Source organism: Petaurus breviceps, unplaced genomic scaffold, assembly GCF_028583685.1.
Source record: "Petaurus breviceps papuanus isolate PSGF00001 unplaced genomic scaffold, PetGlider_PUasm1.0 90865, whole genome shotgun sequence".
Taxonomy (NCBI): domain Eukaryota; kingdom Metazoa; phylum Chordata; class Mammalia; order Diprotodontia; family Petauridae; genus Petaurus; species Petaurus breviceps.
Window position 1 is genome coordinate 9,052,474 of NW_027187367.1, and position 17,994 is coordinate 9,070,467.

Consider the following 17,994-nt stretch of genomic DNA (forward strand, 5'->3'; position numbering starts at 1 on the left):
CCGTTTTCCATAGTCTATGTATGTCATATATTTAGGGCTATTGTTAATTATATCATCAAATTATAGAACTTATTTTGATGGATCTATACTGAACTAGAAATTTCCTTGATTTATTAATATTTGATCATTCTCATAAAATACATCTTAGAGAGAAAGATAGGTAGACAAAAAGAGATCGTTGGTAACTTTAGAGATGGCAGTTTCAATAGAATAATGAGGTCAGAAGCCATACTAAAGATAGTTCAGAAAAAGAGCTTAGCTATGAAAGATAGAACTATAGAATAAGATAGTGAAGATGTTTGGACCACGTGAGGGTTGTTATTTTTTTAAAGGACGTGGAAAGATATGGGCATGTTTGTAGGCAAAGTAGGAAAAGAACCAGTAGATAGGGAGAGATTGAAGAATGTGGACAATAGGATACCGGAGAAGAGAAGCAAGGATGAAATGAGATGAAGGGTGATGTTGAAGGATTTGCCTTAGCAAGGAGAAGGGGCACCTCTTCGTGTGAGACTGGGATGAAAGAAGAGATAGTGGCAGAAAGCATCTGGGTATAAGATGAGGAGAAAAGAACAAATGGTTTCAATGTTGTCAATGAAATAGGAAACAAGGATCCCAGCTGAGAGGATCAAGGTAGAGGGAGTAATAGAAAATCTGAAGGAGAGCTAAAAAGGTTTGGGAATGGTGCTATGATAAGTGGGACAGTTTATCAGTTTGTTTTTCTTTTTTTCAGTCTGAGAAGGGAAGAAAGGGGAGCTAGCAATAGTATTGCCAAAAAAAGAAATAAAAGAAGGTCAATGAAACATCTTTTTAAATGCATAGAAAAGAACATAGATAAGTGGGACAGTTTTGGTACTTATATGCTGAATTTATCATAGAATTTTTAAAATATGCAAACTGTATTTAATAGAGATTCATGATTTAACATACATCCACAATCCTTTGTTCTGTTCTTTGTATATAGAACTATTCTCTTTTGGGGTATTTGGGGGGGGTTGTATTTTGGTATTTTATAATTCAGATTATAAAAAATTAAAATAAAAATCCCCTGCCATTTAAGAAAAATCACCTTGCTTTCCCATTTTTAGACCTATGGAGCTCAAGTTCAGATTCAGTGGGATTCAGGTGGAATTATTGAAGCCTCCCCTGCCCAATTCTATCTACTTTGCTTCTTGCCTAAACTGATTTTTTTCCTACCCTAACTCTCAGCTTCATGATTCCCTCCTCATCCCTACCTCTTAATATCTTCACAATGTGTCATCTTATACTCTAGGGAGGAGAGGGGGGTTGGGCTTACAGTTTAACTCAGTTCCTATATAGCACAGGCACAAGTTCCCAGACCAATCTCCTTAGGGCTTAAGTTCCAGGTCTCCTAGTTTCTCTGTACTTCACTCATGGGGTGGTTGGCTGGCTATAACATCTATTCTGGAATCCTGGTTCTGAGGCTGTTATAGCTCTATGATTCTCATAGAGAGAATTCTACAACCTATGCCTGAGATAGAGAAGATCAAAATTAATCAGAACAAACAAAAACCCCAGGCTCATTTCTTGAGGCCATGGGGGTCTAAAAGGTGAGAAGCAGAAGAAGTAGCCCTTCCCCCACCTCTCATTGGTTCAGTTCATGATGCCTGCATTGTGGATGAACTTTCACTCTCTCTGTGCCCCAAGCAAAGGGAAAAGAGAACAAGTATCCCTGTCTCAAAGTGTTGAAAGAGCCAGCCTGTTCCAGCTATTGCAGCCAATTGAAAGAGGGTACTCCCACCCATGTGTTAAGGAAATATAGAATGTCTTCTCACAAAAGCAGGGTGCCTCCAAGTTGGGCAATCTGGTTGTGCTTGGATAAACCAATCAGCCCAAATTCATTCATTCTGTATGACCCTATTAAATAGAAATAGTATTACATTTGAAGAACGAAAGGGTCTCTTGGATGTACTTCTTTAATTTCTAGAGCGGTTGTGTGTCAATCCCATTGCCATAGTCTCTAGACTCTAAGAATCTAAGGCCCTAAGAGTTCTAAAGAGGGAACTTAGTGGTACAGCCGATAGAGTATTGGGCCTGGACAGGAAGACCTCAGTTCAAATCCAGCCTTAGACACTTACTTTGTGACCCTGGGCAAATCACTTAACCTGTTTGCCTTAATCCACTTGTTGGAAACGCAAAACACAATTGATACCAAAAATTTGATACCAAAAAGTTTATTAAGAAGAAATCCAGAGGAATTGTACACCTCTGGCCAGAAGTGGACTCTACCCTTCTTTTGGAAGGAAGAGTGCCAGAGACAAAAGCAGAGCAAGTTTTATGCATTAGTTCTGTGCAGAAACTCCCTTCAGAGGATGGATTGGTTGGTTCTCTTTTGGGTACATCTCTCCCATTATCACATATTATCATAGTTATTGCTAAGGAGGTTCTAATTCTATACTGAGTATGTTGAATAATATACATAATATATAAGGTTCATTAAGCAAGTGTAGTTATAACCCTGGAATACTGACCCCTTACTGGTTTAACCTAGAGTAGTCCTTATCTGGGCCTGAGAGTCCCAAGGCTGTTTTATCTTTCTAAGTGGTTAAACCCACCTGCTGTTGCCAGCTTCTTTTTATTTTACTTTAGCCATTGTCTAGCAATTCTATGGAAATTGGGAGCCCAACATCTCCCAAGGCTATTGTCTAGTCTGCTAACCTTACTCTTATCAGTAGCCTTATTTCAGCAATTTTGCAGTCCTGTGGAAACTTAACCCTTTGCTACTTTTCACACACTGAAGAAGGAAATAGCAAACTAACCCAGTATCTTTACCAAGAAAACCCCATTGACTGTCTAGTCCTATGAGTTGGACATGACTGAACAACAATAACATCTCTAAATCTCTTATGATGAAAGGTCCCAGGGGCATTTAGAGTCTAAAGGACTACATCAAGTCAATATGCTCACTTTGGATGAGAGAGAATGGGGGATAGGTCATTGATGGAAGGCAAAACCTGAAACAAGCTGAAGATCATAAGAAGAAAAGCATTTTCTACCTACTACTTTCCTTCATCTTATCATCTAGAACTTTGCTTTCAAATAAAGAGCTGGGTAGTTTTACAATATACAGAAAATGGAAATGGGGGGCGGCCAGGTAGCACAGCGAGTAAGAGCACTGGCTCCAGTGTCGGGATGACCTGGGGATCGAATCCAGGCTCAGACACTTAGCACCCACCCAGAAACACCTGGCCGTGTAACCTTGAGCAAGTTACTTAACCCCAATTGCTTAGGGGCAGCCAGGTGGCTCAGTGAGTAAGAGCACCGGCCCCAGTGTTGGAATGACCTAGGGATCAAATCCGGGCTCAGATACTTAGCACCACACCCATAAATAACTGGCCATGTAACCTTGAGCAAGTTACTTAACCCCAATTGCTTAAAAAAAAAATGGAAATGGAATCATTTGAGACTCTGGAACTATCTTGAGCATCCTTTGCAGTTGGAATGGAGAAGACCAAGGAAGTGCAGAATGTGAAGTGAGGCTGATACCTACAAATGATATCTTTAGGTATTTGGCATAGGGCTGTAAGGACTAAATTTTAAACTACAATGATACCAGTGGGACAATAAACCTCTAAGCTCTTCATCCTTTAATGCCTCAATGTGAGGTCAACATTCCTTTATGTCCATAATATTCTATCACTTGCTCATACTTTCAAAGGGGCTGCTGCAACAGTAGCAGTAACCTGCTTTCTGAGTAACACTGAGCATCTTTACTCAGCTCTTTGAATCAGTGAGATCTGTTGCTAAGAGAATGCTCTGAATGGAAGGCCATTAGTCTGAATGGATGCTGAATGTTCCTTTCTACTTTAATTTTACCTTCTGCCTTGGGTGGTTTTTACTGCCATATTCATAGAAAGTTGGGGAAGCTAGGTGATGCAGTGAATAGAATACCAGCACCAGAGTTCAAATCTGAACTCAGACACTTAACACAAAACTAGCCTTGTGACCTTGTGCAAGTCACTTAACCCCAATTGTGCTACCTTACACCCTCCAAAAAAAAAAGCATATTCATAGAGAGCTTTCCACTGTTTTATATTAAATGCATGGCAACTTCTATAGTATATATAGCATGTAGCATTCTTTCTTTATTAAACCTCTTAAATTTGCAGACTTTTTTATGTATTTGAAAATGATCCTTGGGGTGGCTAGGTGGCAAAGTGAATAGAGCACCAGCCTTAAAGTTAGGAGGACCTGAGTTCAAATCTGGCCTCAGACACTTAACACTTACTAGCCATGTGACCTTGTGTCACTTAACCCCAATTTCCCTGTCCTCCCCCCTCCAAAAAGAAAAAAAAAGATTAAAAAAGAAAATTATCCTTTAAATAAAATCTCCTAAACCTTGACTGTTGTGTAGGTGTCCTAGCCAAGTGCTGCTATTTAGTACAAAATGCTACCTCCAGAGAGTAACATATGATTGGCACACACTGGAGGCTCTGGTTGTTTTTATCCTTGACATGACTTAGTGGAAAAAGCAATGAATTTAGAGTCATGAGGCTATGTTTGAATACTAGCTCTTTCATTTGCTAAATCATCATCTTGGACAGGTCATTCAACTTTCCTATGCCTCAATTTCCTCCACTGTAATAGTCCAAACTTCCTAGTTTACATATTTGTTTTTCTAAAAGACCTTGTTTAAAAGCATGAAGTGCTACATACAAGAAAAAGAAAAAAATTTGTGCCTAAACTTCCACCTTTTGGCCTTTGTTCTCTCTCCTGGCATCACACACAACATAGCTAATCCTGCTTCCACGTGATAGCCTTTTTCATAGTTGAATATTCTCAGGAAACCCCTAAGTCTTTTACTCCATGTATGACATGGATTTGAGTTCCCTCACCAATCTAATTTTTTCCTGTTTTCAAGCTTAATATTTAATATGACTTTGTAACATTTAATACTTAATATAGCTTTATAAGTATGTCATCATTGTTACAGTATGTGTAGCATGAGCTAGACATATTCCTGCCCTCATGGAGCTTATACTTTAGCAAAGAGGGATTTCAACAGAACAAAAGCATCAATGAAGTACATACAAAATGTTATTTAAGGTATATATGTGGAGGGTAGGAGTGGGGAAGAATGTTACTGATAGGGACAATCAAGGAAAAGAGGCAATGGTAGCTAGAGGGAATCATATAGAAGATGAACCTCAAATTGAGATTTGAAGGAAATTAGATTCTAGGAGGCAAAAGTGAGGAGGGAATGCATGCCATGAAAGGGGGACAATTCAAAGGCACAGAGAAGGAAGATGGAATGCTGATGTGTTGTGAGTAGCAAGAAAGTCAGTTTTCCTAGACTGAAGATTGTGAGGAGAGTAATATATAATAAGGTTGAAAAGGTAGGTTGGGACCAGGTTGTAAAGAGTTTGAATTTAAAACAAAGGATTTTGTATTTGATTCAGGGAGCCACTGGAGTTTATTGAGTGAGGGCAGAGTGGAATGACATAGACAGATCTATGCTTTAGGAAAACCACTTTGGCAGTGTGTGGAGGATGAACTGGAGATGGGAGAGGGTATCATTGTAGGAATAATCTACTGAATGGAGTTGGAAGAAACAATTCAATTGTGTCCACAATTTATTTATGTTATTAATCTCAATTGGGCTCTCAAAGCCCAAGGCAATCTTTTTACTCTTTTCTAACTGATGACATCACACTCCCCACAAAGGCTATTACAATCCTTTTCTTTTCTCCACAAGCTTTCCACAAAACCCCCTCCTTCTACTTTCTTAGTTGAGGACCTCACAGTTTATTGAAACAATAGAGGCTATTTGCCAGGAACTCCCTCTTTTATCTTTCTCTACTTCTCAAAAACCCTTTAACACTGTCCCCCATTCTTTCCTTTTTTACTCCAGTTTCTGATGAAGAGGTGATCCTTCTCATCACCAAAGTGAACCACTCTACATGTACCTATCATCCTGTCCATTCTTATCTTTCCCTGCATACTGCCCCAACAATTATCTCCTCCCCTTTATTCTTCAATCTCTCTCAAACTATTGGTTCTTTCAGTGTTGCTTATAAAGACCTATGTGTCCACCATCCCAGAAAAATCCATTTGAACTTCTCATCCCCTTGAACTTTCATCCTATATCTCTTCTCCTTTTTTCCTGCAAAATTCCCAGAAAAGGCTGGCTACACTCTTTGCTTCCACCTCCTCTCTTCTAACTCACTTCTCAACCCTTTGCAACTTGGCTTCTGATCTCATAATTCAACTGAAACTACTCTCTCCATAATTACCAATGATCCATTAATTATCAAATCTGATAGCCTTGTTTTAATCTTCATTCTTAATGTCTCTGCAGCATTTGACAACATTGACTTGTTCAATATTCTCTTCATTCTGTGTTTTCATGATACTACTCTCTCTCTTGGTTCTCTTCTTACCTGTCTGACTTCTACTTCTCATTCTCTTCTGGGGATCATCATCAATCACAATCTCCCACCAAAAAAAAAACCCTATGGGGCTTCTCTAAGTTGAGGAGTCAGTGCTGTCTAGGTTTAGGAAATTCCTCACTTGCAGTTTCATACAGCAATGAAAAATAGGGCCTATTCAAATGTGTACATGTTGTCTCTTCCAAAATTATATAAGCTCCTTGATAGCAAGGATTCTCTTGCTTTTCTATTTTCATGTCCAGGTTTAGCACTGTGCTTTGTTGCTAGTAAACGTTTAATTTTTTCCCATTCATCCATTCCTTCATTAACTCACTCCTTTTCTCATTAATCCCCCCTTTCCTTCCTTCCTAAGATGTTGCATTTGTTCTAGCCTCTGAAGTTCTCTTCTCATTAAACTTGACTAGAATATGGAATGCGTTCCTTGGAAGTTCCATCTTTTCTCAAAGCTCTGACACCACTGCCCATTCTCTCCTTCTTTACTCCAGTCTTTCAAATACAGGAACTTCTTTCCCAACGCCCACCCTCTCTATTTGCAACTTTGATTGATTCCCATTCCCTCTGATTTCTTCCGTCAATAAATCAACAAACAAGCATTTCTCGAGTGTTCTCCTGTGTGACAAGCACTGTTAAATATCAGGGATAGAGATAAAGATGAAATTCCTTTTCTTCCAGGAACTTACATTCTATCAGAAGAGACAACACGCAGGTATACAAGGATAAACAAAATAGAAACAAAAAGTAATCTTTTTACGCTAATAGTTAAGAGAAATCAAGAAAGGTTTTTCATAGATGATGAAGCTTGAGCTGAGCTTGGAAAGGAACTTAGAAGGGGAGGGAGCGCATTCCAGGCACTTGGGACAGCCGGTGCAAAGGCTCCGAGTTCCAGCTCTAATATTCTGGGGTGATGGTAGTGGGTGTATGATGTTTTTCCAAGAAATTCGCCTAAATATTAAATAAAAATAAATAATCAATTTAAATAAATAATGAAAAAGTTTTAAACAGGGGCGGTCAAAGTTCTAGAACGAAGCCATTTTGAACTCTTCACGTACCCGTAGCCCAAGATTGGGATAGAGAGGAGTCATTGGAGTCTCCATCTCTCTTCTTCTTTCTCTCTCTCCCTCCTCTCGGGACAGAAAAGACAACAACCAATGGAAAGGCAGCTCCAGCCGCGTCGGCCAGCGATTGGATGGCGGCACGGAGAGAGGTGGGGAGAAGACGCAGCCTTAGAGCATCACTTTCGGCGCTATCCCAGACGTCACTTCCGGTGGCTAGGCGCGGATCGGTACGACCAACGGACCGCGGAGCACCATGCCCAAGTGAGGGGGAGGCTGAGAGGAGGGCGCGCCGGGGCTCCGTGCCGGGGCGGGGGTGGGCTTGGGCGGGGGTGGGGCTCCCGGGTCTGTTCGGGAGACGGTGGGGGAAAGGGAGAGGTAAGGCTTGCTCCAAAGAAAGGCCCTCCACCCTCCTTCATTCCCTCTTCCCTCCCCTCCCCTTTTCCTCCTTCCATCTCTCCCGCATCCCTCTCTTCCCCTCCCCCTGCTTGTCACCGGGCGCTCCACCCCCTCCCCCGGCTTGTCTCCGACCAGTCTGAGAATTGGCAGGAAACCTCCGGCCCAATCGTGACCAGAAATCCCAGTTACATCGGACTCACAACCTGCGGACGTTCTTGCTTTGAAGACCAAATGCAAAAGAACTCACTACTCCTGAGGCGGTCCATTCAGTTTCTTTGGCCAGCTCTATAATTGTTAGGAAGATTTTATTTTATTTTATTCCCAATCTAGGGTAAATAAATTTCTTTGAAAATTCTACCCATCCATCCTATTTCTGACCGCTGGGGCCAAGGACAGCAAATCTATCTCTTGACAGTCCTTCATGGACTTGAAGATGGCCGTCACGTACCTTGTTAAGTAATTCCCCGGTTCCTTGAACTGAACCTCATAGGTCTCAAACTATCACCATCCTGGTTGCCCTTTTTCACCCGATGAACTTAGCTTTCCCAAAATGTGGTGCTAGAGACTGAATACATGTGTATTCTAAACAAGTGCTGTGAAAAAGAGCACCACTGTAGACTTGGACACTGCCTCTTAATGTGGGCTCAGATTTCATTTATTGGCTGACCATTAAGTCTCCCCCAAACCCAGGTCTTTTTCAGAGGAACTCCTGATCCAATTATGCCTCTCCCATCTTCTACTTGTGAAGCTGGATTTTTCAGTCCATCAGTGAACATTTTAAGTGCCTGCTACATGCCAGGTACTATGCTAGGCATTTGGGGATCTAAAGACAAAAGTAAAACTTTCCCTGACTTCAAGGAGTTTACATTCTATTGAGCAGACATATGTACATATATGGTATATACAAAGTAGATAGAAGGTGTTTTTTGGGGGGAAGGCACTAGAAACAAAGTTAAGTACTTGAGCTGAGTCTTGAAGGAATGTAGGGGTTCTAAGAGGCAGAGGTGACTAGGGAGTATAAGACTACATTTTTTCACTACTAAATTTAATTTTGTTTGATTTGGTTTCACCTTCTAGACAAAAATATTTGTATCATAACTTGGCCATCCGTTGCTTTAAACTATCCTTCCTCCCTTTGTATCATCTGCAAAATTTATAAGCATGCCGTTTATACTTTTGTCCAAGTCACTGGTTTAAATAGCACAGGACCAAGGATACTGGCATACCCCTCTGGAGACCTCAGTTTGCATGATCTGAATGAAGTACATGGGGAAAGTTATTGATGTCATCATCACTCACAAGTGTTCCACTGCCAACTGTGTATAATGCTGGTATTTATCTCACCATAACCTCATTCTATCTCTCCCCCTACTTACCTCCCATTAAATCTTTTTTTGTCTTCCCTTCAACCACCTGTCACTCCATCCCTCTCTGCAATCCTATACCATCAATCTTAGCTTCCTTCAAAATCTTAACTCTTAAGTTAACCAGTTCAACTTTATATTGTATTCTACCCTTATTTTACTGCTGCTCATCCTTTTCCAAATGCCAACTCTGGATTACGGCCACCATCCATCTTTGCTTCTGTGTATGAGTTCTTGAACTTCAACAGAGGAAATTACATGGCTATTCTGAATGGGTCTGTTATGAATATATATATAGTCTCAGCTGAGCCCTCAAACTCCACTTCTCCTTTAGAAGTTTGCACTTTAATCATTCTGCCCTCTCCATAATTTCTTTATCCATTGACTCCTTTCCTGTTGACTTCAAAGATGGTCAGATCTTCTCCCATCCTTAAAAAAACTTCACTGAGGGATGGCTAGGTAGCACAGTAAATAGAGCACCCGCCCCGGAGTCAGGACGACCTGAGTTCAAATATGACCTCAGACACTTAACACTTACCAGCCGTGTGACCTTGGGCAAATCCCTTAACCCTAATTGCCCTGCCTCCACCCTCCAAAAAAGAAAAAAAAACTTCACTGAATTCTACCATTCCCTCAAATTATAGCCTTATACATCTTTTGTTTTTCACAGCTAAGCTTCTAGTAAAAAGTTGCCTTACATTCATTACCTCTATTTTCTCATCTCAGATTCACTTTTGAACACTAGTGAAAATTTCTATTCCCAATGTTACCAGTGACCTATTAATTTCTATATGCAATGGCATTTTATTAGTACTTATCTTTGTTGACCTTACTTTGTCATTGCTGACCACATCTTCCCTCCCTTTCGTTTTTATAGCACTACTCTCTCCTGGTTCTTATCCTTTGACTGCTCCTTGATCTCCTTTGACAAATCATCATCCTCATCCTACCCACTATGAGTAGATGTATATGAGGGCTCTATCTTGGTTGTTTTTCCTTCTACATTCTTCTTTTGGTGGTCTTTTAGCTCTGCTGGATTAAACCACCTCTATGCAGATGATTCTGAAATTTATATATCCAGCCCCAGTCTTTTTTGAACTCCAGTCCCATACTACCTTCTGCCTACCCGACCTCTCTAATTGGCTATCTTACAAAGGTTTTTCAAAAGCAACATGTCCAGAAAGGGAGTCATGTCCCCCACCCCTACCCCCAAATCCCACATTTCTCTATAACTTCCCTCTTTATATTTAAAATAGCATCATTCTTCATACTAACCAGGTTTGAAACCCTGGTGCCATCCTTAACTGCCCCATGCCATTTACCCTTCATATCCAATCAGTTGCTAAATATTGTTTATTCTATCTCCACAATATATCAGTCCCCTTTTCTCTACTTACAAAGCCATTACCTCTTTCAGATCATATCATGTCCTCTAGATTGGTCCTTCTAATTGATCTCGCCATCCTGTAGTCTCTTTCCTCTCCAATCCATCCTCTATATGGCTGATAAATTGATGTTTTCAGTGCACAGACAAATCTAAACATGTCACTCCCTTGCTCAAAAACCTCCAGTTATTTCTTGCTTCTAGGACAGGGGTTTTTAACACAAATAAGTGTGTGGCTAGATTTGAGGGGGTTTGTAAAGTTGGACTGGAAAAAAATTACACTTTTGTTTTCATTAACCTCTAACCAAAATTTAACATTTCCTTCAATTGTGAATTTAAGCAACAGACATCATTCTGAGAATGGGTCCATATGTTTCACCAAACTGTCAAAGATATCCACAACATAAAAAAAGTTGAGAACACTTGGTTCTAAGACAAAATAAAGACTCCTTTGTTTGGCTTCTGTCCGTCTTTCCAGGCCTGTTGAACATTATTTTACATACCCTATATCAAGGTAAACTGACCCGCTTGCTGTTTCTGGTTCATGGCATTCCGTTTCTCACATATGTGCTTTTAAATGGACCATCACCCTTGCCTGAAAGCACTACCACCCTCCCTCACCTATGCCTCTCAGAGTTCTTCACTTGATTCAAAACTCAGCTCAGATGCCACCTCCTACAGGAAGACTATCCCAATGCTTTCCATTGCTAGTACTTTCCCAGGAAATTACTTTGTATATGTTTTGTATTTAATTTTTTTATATACATGTTATTTTCCCCCAATAGACTGTAAGCTCCTCAAGGGCAAGGGCTATGTTGTTTATGTCGTTGTATCCCAGAACCTTGCATATATTAGGCACTTAATAAATGCTTGTTGAATTTATGAATAAATAAAACCTCTTTCCAGGTTGATATTGAACCCTTCATTAATGACTGTTCTTTGGACATAAACATTCGGTTGTTTGGAATCTATTGTACTATTGTGTAGTCAAGTGGTCTCTAAAGTTTTTGATTGTGCACCCCTATCAGTAAAATTATTTTCTAAGTATGTGGGGGAGGGAGAGGGGGTAGTGAACCTGTGCTGGGAGAGATGGGACTTCCGCAACCTCAGCTGCAGTTGTGGGTGCCCAGGTCTGAGTTAGGTTATAACTACCCTGAAAAGCTGATGATGGATTTGCAATGGAGAAGGTTGGGAGCTTGCGTAGCTGTGGAAGTCAGGGGAGAGAGGGAAGTATATTGGATTGCTATGGGTGACAGGTGTGGCTGTGTTGGACAGATGCCCATGTTGATTATATCTGGGAGGGTGGGATCCAACCTCATTTCCCACCCTCTAATTGATCCCATTCTCCTTGGTGGTCAAGCCATAACTCCCACTTTGGAGCATATTGGTCTAACCCACATCTCCAACTTTCCACAAGAACACTACAGGAGGTTTTGTCAAATGCTTTGCCAAACTTATCTACAATGTTTCCTGATCTGTCAGTTTAATAACCTTGTCAAAAAAAGAAATGAGGTTTCCTTCCCTTCCTGCCTCTCTTCCTCCTTCCTCCTCCTTCCTTCTTTCCTTCCTTCCTTTTCCCTCTTCATCTTCTATATCCTTCTCCCTTCCTCTTCTCATCCCCCTCCTCCTTGTCCTTTTTCTTCTTCCCCTTTGCTTCACAGAAGGCAAGAAGAAGAGTGCTACTTCTCAGGTAGGGAATTAAAGTCCTCTTCAGGGCTCAGGTCAGATTACACATCTGCCATGATCTCCCTCGGCTGGAAGTGTTCTTGTCCCCTGTAATTTTTTTTTTCTGAGATTCTTTGTATAGGTCTTTTCTTTGTCCCCATCACAATTTACCTTGTATAGTCTTTATTAGTGAACATTACATCTCCACAGGGCTCCCTTTCCCCCCCTCCCCGCTATACTATAAACTCCTCATAGGCAGGGACTGTCTTGTTGTTTCATCTTTGTATCTGTAACAGTTTACTCATAGGAGGTGCTTAATCAGTGTTTTCTTGAATTGAACTAGACAAAGGAAAAAAAACAAGTTTGTTTCAAAGGTTTTGCTTTCAGTCTGAATTGCTGAGCTGCCTGGCGTTACTGTTCAGGTGATTGTACCAGCTCTGACCCCTTTAGCTGAGTTAAAGCAACTTATTATTGTTAACATGGTGGTGGCCATCTCTCTCCTTCTCCCCCACAGATTTTACTGTGACTACTGCGATACGTACCTCACCCATGACTCTGTAAGTAGTGTTGCTCGTGTGCTGTAGTTTGTACACCATGGGATGATGCAAAGTAAATTCTTTTTGCACAAAGTGTGCTGTCCTCCCCACCATGTTGTATACTTCATATCCCTGCACTGTTCAGGCCTTTGAGTTAGAGTGTTGCTCAAGAAGTAGCACTGAACTTGGAGATAGGAGACCTAGATTCCTAAGTCCTAATTCATGCCAATTAGTAACTTTTGAGGCTGTGGGCAAAGCATTTTCCCCTTTTGGGGGCTGTTTCCTCATTCATTAAATTCACTTGCACTACTCACCTCACAGAGGTGTTGTGAGGAAAGTGCTTTGTAAACTGTAAAATGTTACATAGATGTAAACTGTGATTGTTGATTTGGAGGAAATAATTCTGGATTTTCCTTTAGTGATTTTATTTCCTATGAGCATTTACTTCAATGTTTGTGCAGCTAAAGTAGTCTATCTATAGCCTTTCAATAGGCAGAATTTTCTTATGTGAGAACAAAAGTTGGATTTAGCAAGTATGGTTTTTGTGACAAGGTAAAAATTAGGAGAAACTAAGAAGTTGTTTTGTGAATGGTATAGCAGTTGCTTTAAACTCTTAATCATGTTTTTGTTTGATTTCTACAAACTTAGAGCTTTAGCAGTTGCCTTGTAAGTTATCTGTTTCAGAAATAATGAAGCCAGGAACCCTAGTTTGTATATTACAAAACTCTCTAATCAAATCAGAGAAATCTTTATCTTCTGTCTTCCTCCCAGCTGAGATGTGATGTAAAATGAACACCTTTTTCAGTAAGACACCAGAACACATCTAACCATTTTTGTATTGTTGTTCTTCACTTGCTGTTCTAATCCTATGGTTTTGGGAATGCTTCTGGTCAAATATATTGTGGTATATTTCATTACTGATGGCATTGTGAAATATAGTGCAGTGGTTATTCCTGTAGAGACTCTGGTTGTATATATTCTTATAGTATATAAAGATACTATATATGTAGTATAGGGATCCCCACTGAGAAGATTAAGCTCTGCCAATAGATCTTAAACCATACCTGGTAGATCTTCAGACTGGCTGCAGCTGGCAGTATTCTTTCTTGCATGCTTTCATGATCTGCATTTCCAGAGGGTAGGAGAACTCAATAGTGACATTTTGTCCTGCCAGGCCTTTATTGTTGCACATATCTACCCACCTTCCAGTGATCCCAAGACTTCAGGGAAATAAAAAGTGGCTCTCCAGAAAAGGGCTAGAGACTTTTGTAATATTGTTATTTTAAGATGGTCCATTTGGGATGCTGAACAATTACTAAGGTGATTGGAAGAGCAGCTCCCTCAGGTGGGCTTAGAGCACCTTAAAGCAGTTTAGCACTGTAACATTATCTTCTGACTTTGGGAACATTTCCATAGGCTTGCTTTTCTTACTTAGAGTAATCTTTTCTATTACCTTGTGTCATCTAGGATAACTTGTATTTATGTGAACAGTGGTTTTAATGGCTTAGCATTACTGAAAAGACATTAGGGTCATTTTTTGCATTTTGAGATTCTGTGACAGCTTTTTCTGTTGTCTGTTGTGCTAACTTTGTATGAACTAGGAAGGCAAATTGGGGAGCAGTGCTTGTAGTATTTGAGTTTGTTCCATAAATGCAAAAGGACGGTGGGAATATTTGGTGCAGTGCATTCTTATAGGCTCTGTGACCTGTTGGGATTTCTGACAGATATTTAAGATAACAGACTTGGTCCTTAGAGAATATGTTGGGCACAGAAGCTTTTGGCAGTGGGCTGCTGTGCCACATTTACATGAGCTATGTAAGCAATCCCTTGGGAGAGGTGCTCCCAGGATAGGTGTCTTGCAATGGTCGGACTTTATATAATTTTTGGTTTTGTTTTTGTTAAAATCAGGGTGTGGCAAATTTCAACCTGGCATCTCTTTTATTTTGCAGCCATCTGTACGAAAGACACACTGCAGCGGTAGGAAACACAAAGAGAATGTGAAAGATTACTATCAAAAATGGATGGAAGAGCAAGCTCAGAGCCTGATCGATAAAACGAGTAAGGACCCATCCCTCGTTTCCTCTGGTCAGCTGGTACCTTCCTTCTGCCAGCTACACCTGGCTGCATCTGCGTTATTGGGGGTAGTTACATCTTGACTCAATTAGTAAGCATTTATTAAGCACCTACTATGTTCCAGGCACCATTCTAAGCCCTGGGGATGAAATAAAGTTCAAGGGGCTTGTTTTCTATTGAGGGAAGTAATATATACATATATAAATAAATACAAGGTAATTTTTGTAGAGAAGAGAACAGAACTAGCAATGGGGGCTAAGAGGTGCCAAAAGGCCTCATATCCAAAGTTGAGTTTAAGCTTTGAAGGAAGCTGAGAATTCTAAGGTATAGCGATGAGGAGGGAGAAAGACTTGTCGGGAAGCCTGTGCAGAGAATGGAGAGAGGAATAGGAAGAGTAAGAAACTTATTTTGACTGAGATAAAGGATAAGTGAGGGAAGTAATATGTAATAAACTTGCACAGGTAGGTTGAAGCCACTTTGTAAGGTCTTTAAATGCCAAGCTATGATACGGGTGTTAGTAGCGAGTTTTTTAAAGCAGGAAAGTCACATGTCTAGACTTTTGCTTTAGGAATATCAGTTTGGCAGCTCTGTAGAGGATGGGATTGGGAAAGGGAGATATTTGAGACATAGAGACCAATTAGGAAGTTATTGCAATAGTTAAAGCTAGAGGGCCAAAAGTAGTGTAACCATGTACATGGGAGGAAGGGGATGGTGGAAAAGATGTAGAGGTAGAATTGAAAAAATTATTGAACAGATCAAAAGGGTATCTCTCTGATTCTTAAGGTTTTGGAAGTAAATTGGATAGTTAGTTATTAACAATAAAACCTGCTGAGATCTTTCATAAATAAAACACAAAAGAGAAAAGAAATTTGTAATTTCATCCAAATAGAATAATTGAGAGATTTCATTTGGATTTACCCATTCCATTATCAAAGCTATAAGAAATTGATCAGAAGGGAAGTAACAGAAGCATCAAGTACTCCAAATTATGTTTTGAATGCTTGAAGATCTATATTTGTGAGTTTCTTGATTTTTGGACACATCTGATGACGTCAGGTTTGTCATATCAGAAACTAGTGGCCATTTCTAGTGCCAAAGCTTGGGTTCAAATCTGGGCTTCAACAGAAACTAACTTGTAATGATGATTGTTGCTTAATTTTTCTGAGCTTCAATTTTCTCATTGGTAAAATGAGGATAAGAGCAAATGCACAACTTCTTGGGAGAAAATGCTTGGTAAACCTTTAAGGGATAGGTGGATGGGTGGATAGATAGATAGATAGATATTGTGTATTGTGCGTATGTATTATATATGTATAGTATCTATAATATGTGTGTACATATACATGTGGATTATTATTATCATTAAAACATGAGAAGAGTTAGTAAGTTAGTACTTGGAAGCGCCATGGCTTTTTTTTTTTTTTAAAGCAATCAGGGTTAAGTAACTTGCTCAAGGTTACATGGCCAGCTATATCTGGGTGTAGTGCTAAGTATCTGAGTCCGGATTTGATCCCCAGGTCATCCTGACACTGGAGTCGGTGCTCTTACTTGCTGAGCCACCTGGCCGCCCCTATGCTCCATGGCTTTTGTTGAACAATCTCTCTATACACAGCTGATAACATTTTTCTGACTTGAATGTTAACTTTTCCTTCCTCATTCTCTTTCTCCTTGCACTTTGAATTGTTTGAAAATTGCAGTTTATCATAATAGGCATTATCAGTTTATCATCTTATATGAATTAAGAAAGAATTAAGTCTGAGCTAAAGGCAAACTAATAAAAGTTAAGAGTGATTTTGGAGGGAAAGAGAATCACAGGACACTTGCCTACTACCAGGTGATGCTCACACTCAAATGGACACTAACCTTTCTGACCTTGAGTCCTTATTTCTGCCTTCATCTAATATCATCCACCCTTCAATAAAAGTTGGTTGAGGTTTGTTGTGTGCAAGGCACTGTGGTAGCAATTGAAATTACAAAAATGGCTAAGGAATGATTCCTGTCCTCAAGGAGTTCACCCTTGTACATAAATGAATCTTGATTTGGAAACTCTTTTGGTTGCTCTTCCTCACCCCTCTTTGTAAGAGAACACAGTCAAGAGACTACTCCTTTAGGGATCATTTTTGTAGGTCCACCTCTTTGTGAATTTGTACTCCATCTTACTCTGCTTGGGATAAAATCTCCCAGTGATTTACAGTCAATTTTGGATCCACAAATGGGCCATTCCCTTTATGAATTATTCACAGAGCTGTTTCTTATGTACTGTATTGGTTACACTGGACAAAAGTGATCAGGCGCTATACTTAACCTTTGCCATGGTTAGTGCAGAATGATCTGTTAGTCTCCCACCTCTGAATTCTGTACTTCAGGGAAAAACACTGTGTTCCCCTTCATCTGGAAAAGAAGCATTCCACACACTTGGTTTACTTCTTGAAATACATGAAAGGTACACTCCCATAGCAACCAATTCCACTTCTTCCTGGTTATCTACAATCTTGCTTAGGGCTCATTTATTAGGTCTGTGTCATTCTTGGCAAAGGATCCCCATGGACAAATACGTGTATCGTGCCTGTATCGAGCATTGCTTGTATGGTTTTGCAGGAGTCTCAAAGAGGCTTCTCATAAAGCAACAGAATGCAGTTGGCAGACAGATGCATTTGTGTATATATGTGTATATAAATGTATATGTGCTAGTAAACATTAAACACACAAAAGTACATTTGTATACACACAAGTATATAAATGTACATCTATGTATATATGTAAATGTATATCTACAGATGTGGGTTGTGAATGTATGTGTGTGACATATACATGCACATGCTTTTGTCTGCTTGTTAAATGTTTACTAGCATATATCCACGTACATGCATGTATAGGTACATATGCATTTGTCTGCCTATTATTCAAATGCTTTATGAGAAGCCTCATTTAGATTCCCACAAGGGCTTATGAGCAATGCTCCAAATAGGCATGGTATTCAAATTTGTAAGATGTCTATATCCCTATATGTATGTGTATATATGTGTACATATGTATATACCCACATTTACACAATGTATACGTAAATACATATACAGGTATGGATTGTGAATGGATGTGTATATAATCACATAT

General features: G+C 39.9%; 1 protein-coding gene and 1 long non-coding RNA gene across 2 annotated transcripts in view; one reads left to right on the forward strand and one right to left on the reverse strand.

The window, feature by feature from the left end:
- Positions 1-7,011: 7,011 nt before the first annotated feature.
- Positions 7,012-7,563, reverse strand: LOC138150103 (uncharacterized). The gene is made up of 2 exons (XR_011165511.1): positions 7,457-7,563; positions 7,012-7,349 (listed from the first exon to the last, which is right to left on the reverse strand). It is a non-coding gene; the product is annotated as an uncharacterized lncRNA (long non-coding RNA).
- Positions 7,564-7,647: 84 nt separating this feature from the next.
- SNRPC (small nuclear ribonucleoprotein polypeptide C) overlaps positions 7,648-17,994 on the forward strand; it is a 32,093-nt gene continuing 21,746 nt past the window's right edge. Inside the window, exons 1-3 of the mRNA XM_069073490.1 lie at positions 7,648-7,723; positions 12,786-12,828; positions 14,757-14,865. Of these exons, the coding sequence (XP_068929591.1) occupies positions 7,716-7,723; positions 12,786-12,828; positions 14,757-14,865 (160 nt within the window). The 5' untranslated portion in view covers positions 7,648-7,715. The remainder of the gene's footprint in view (positions 7,724-12,785; positions 12,829-14,756; positions 14,866-17,994) is intronic.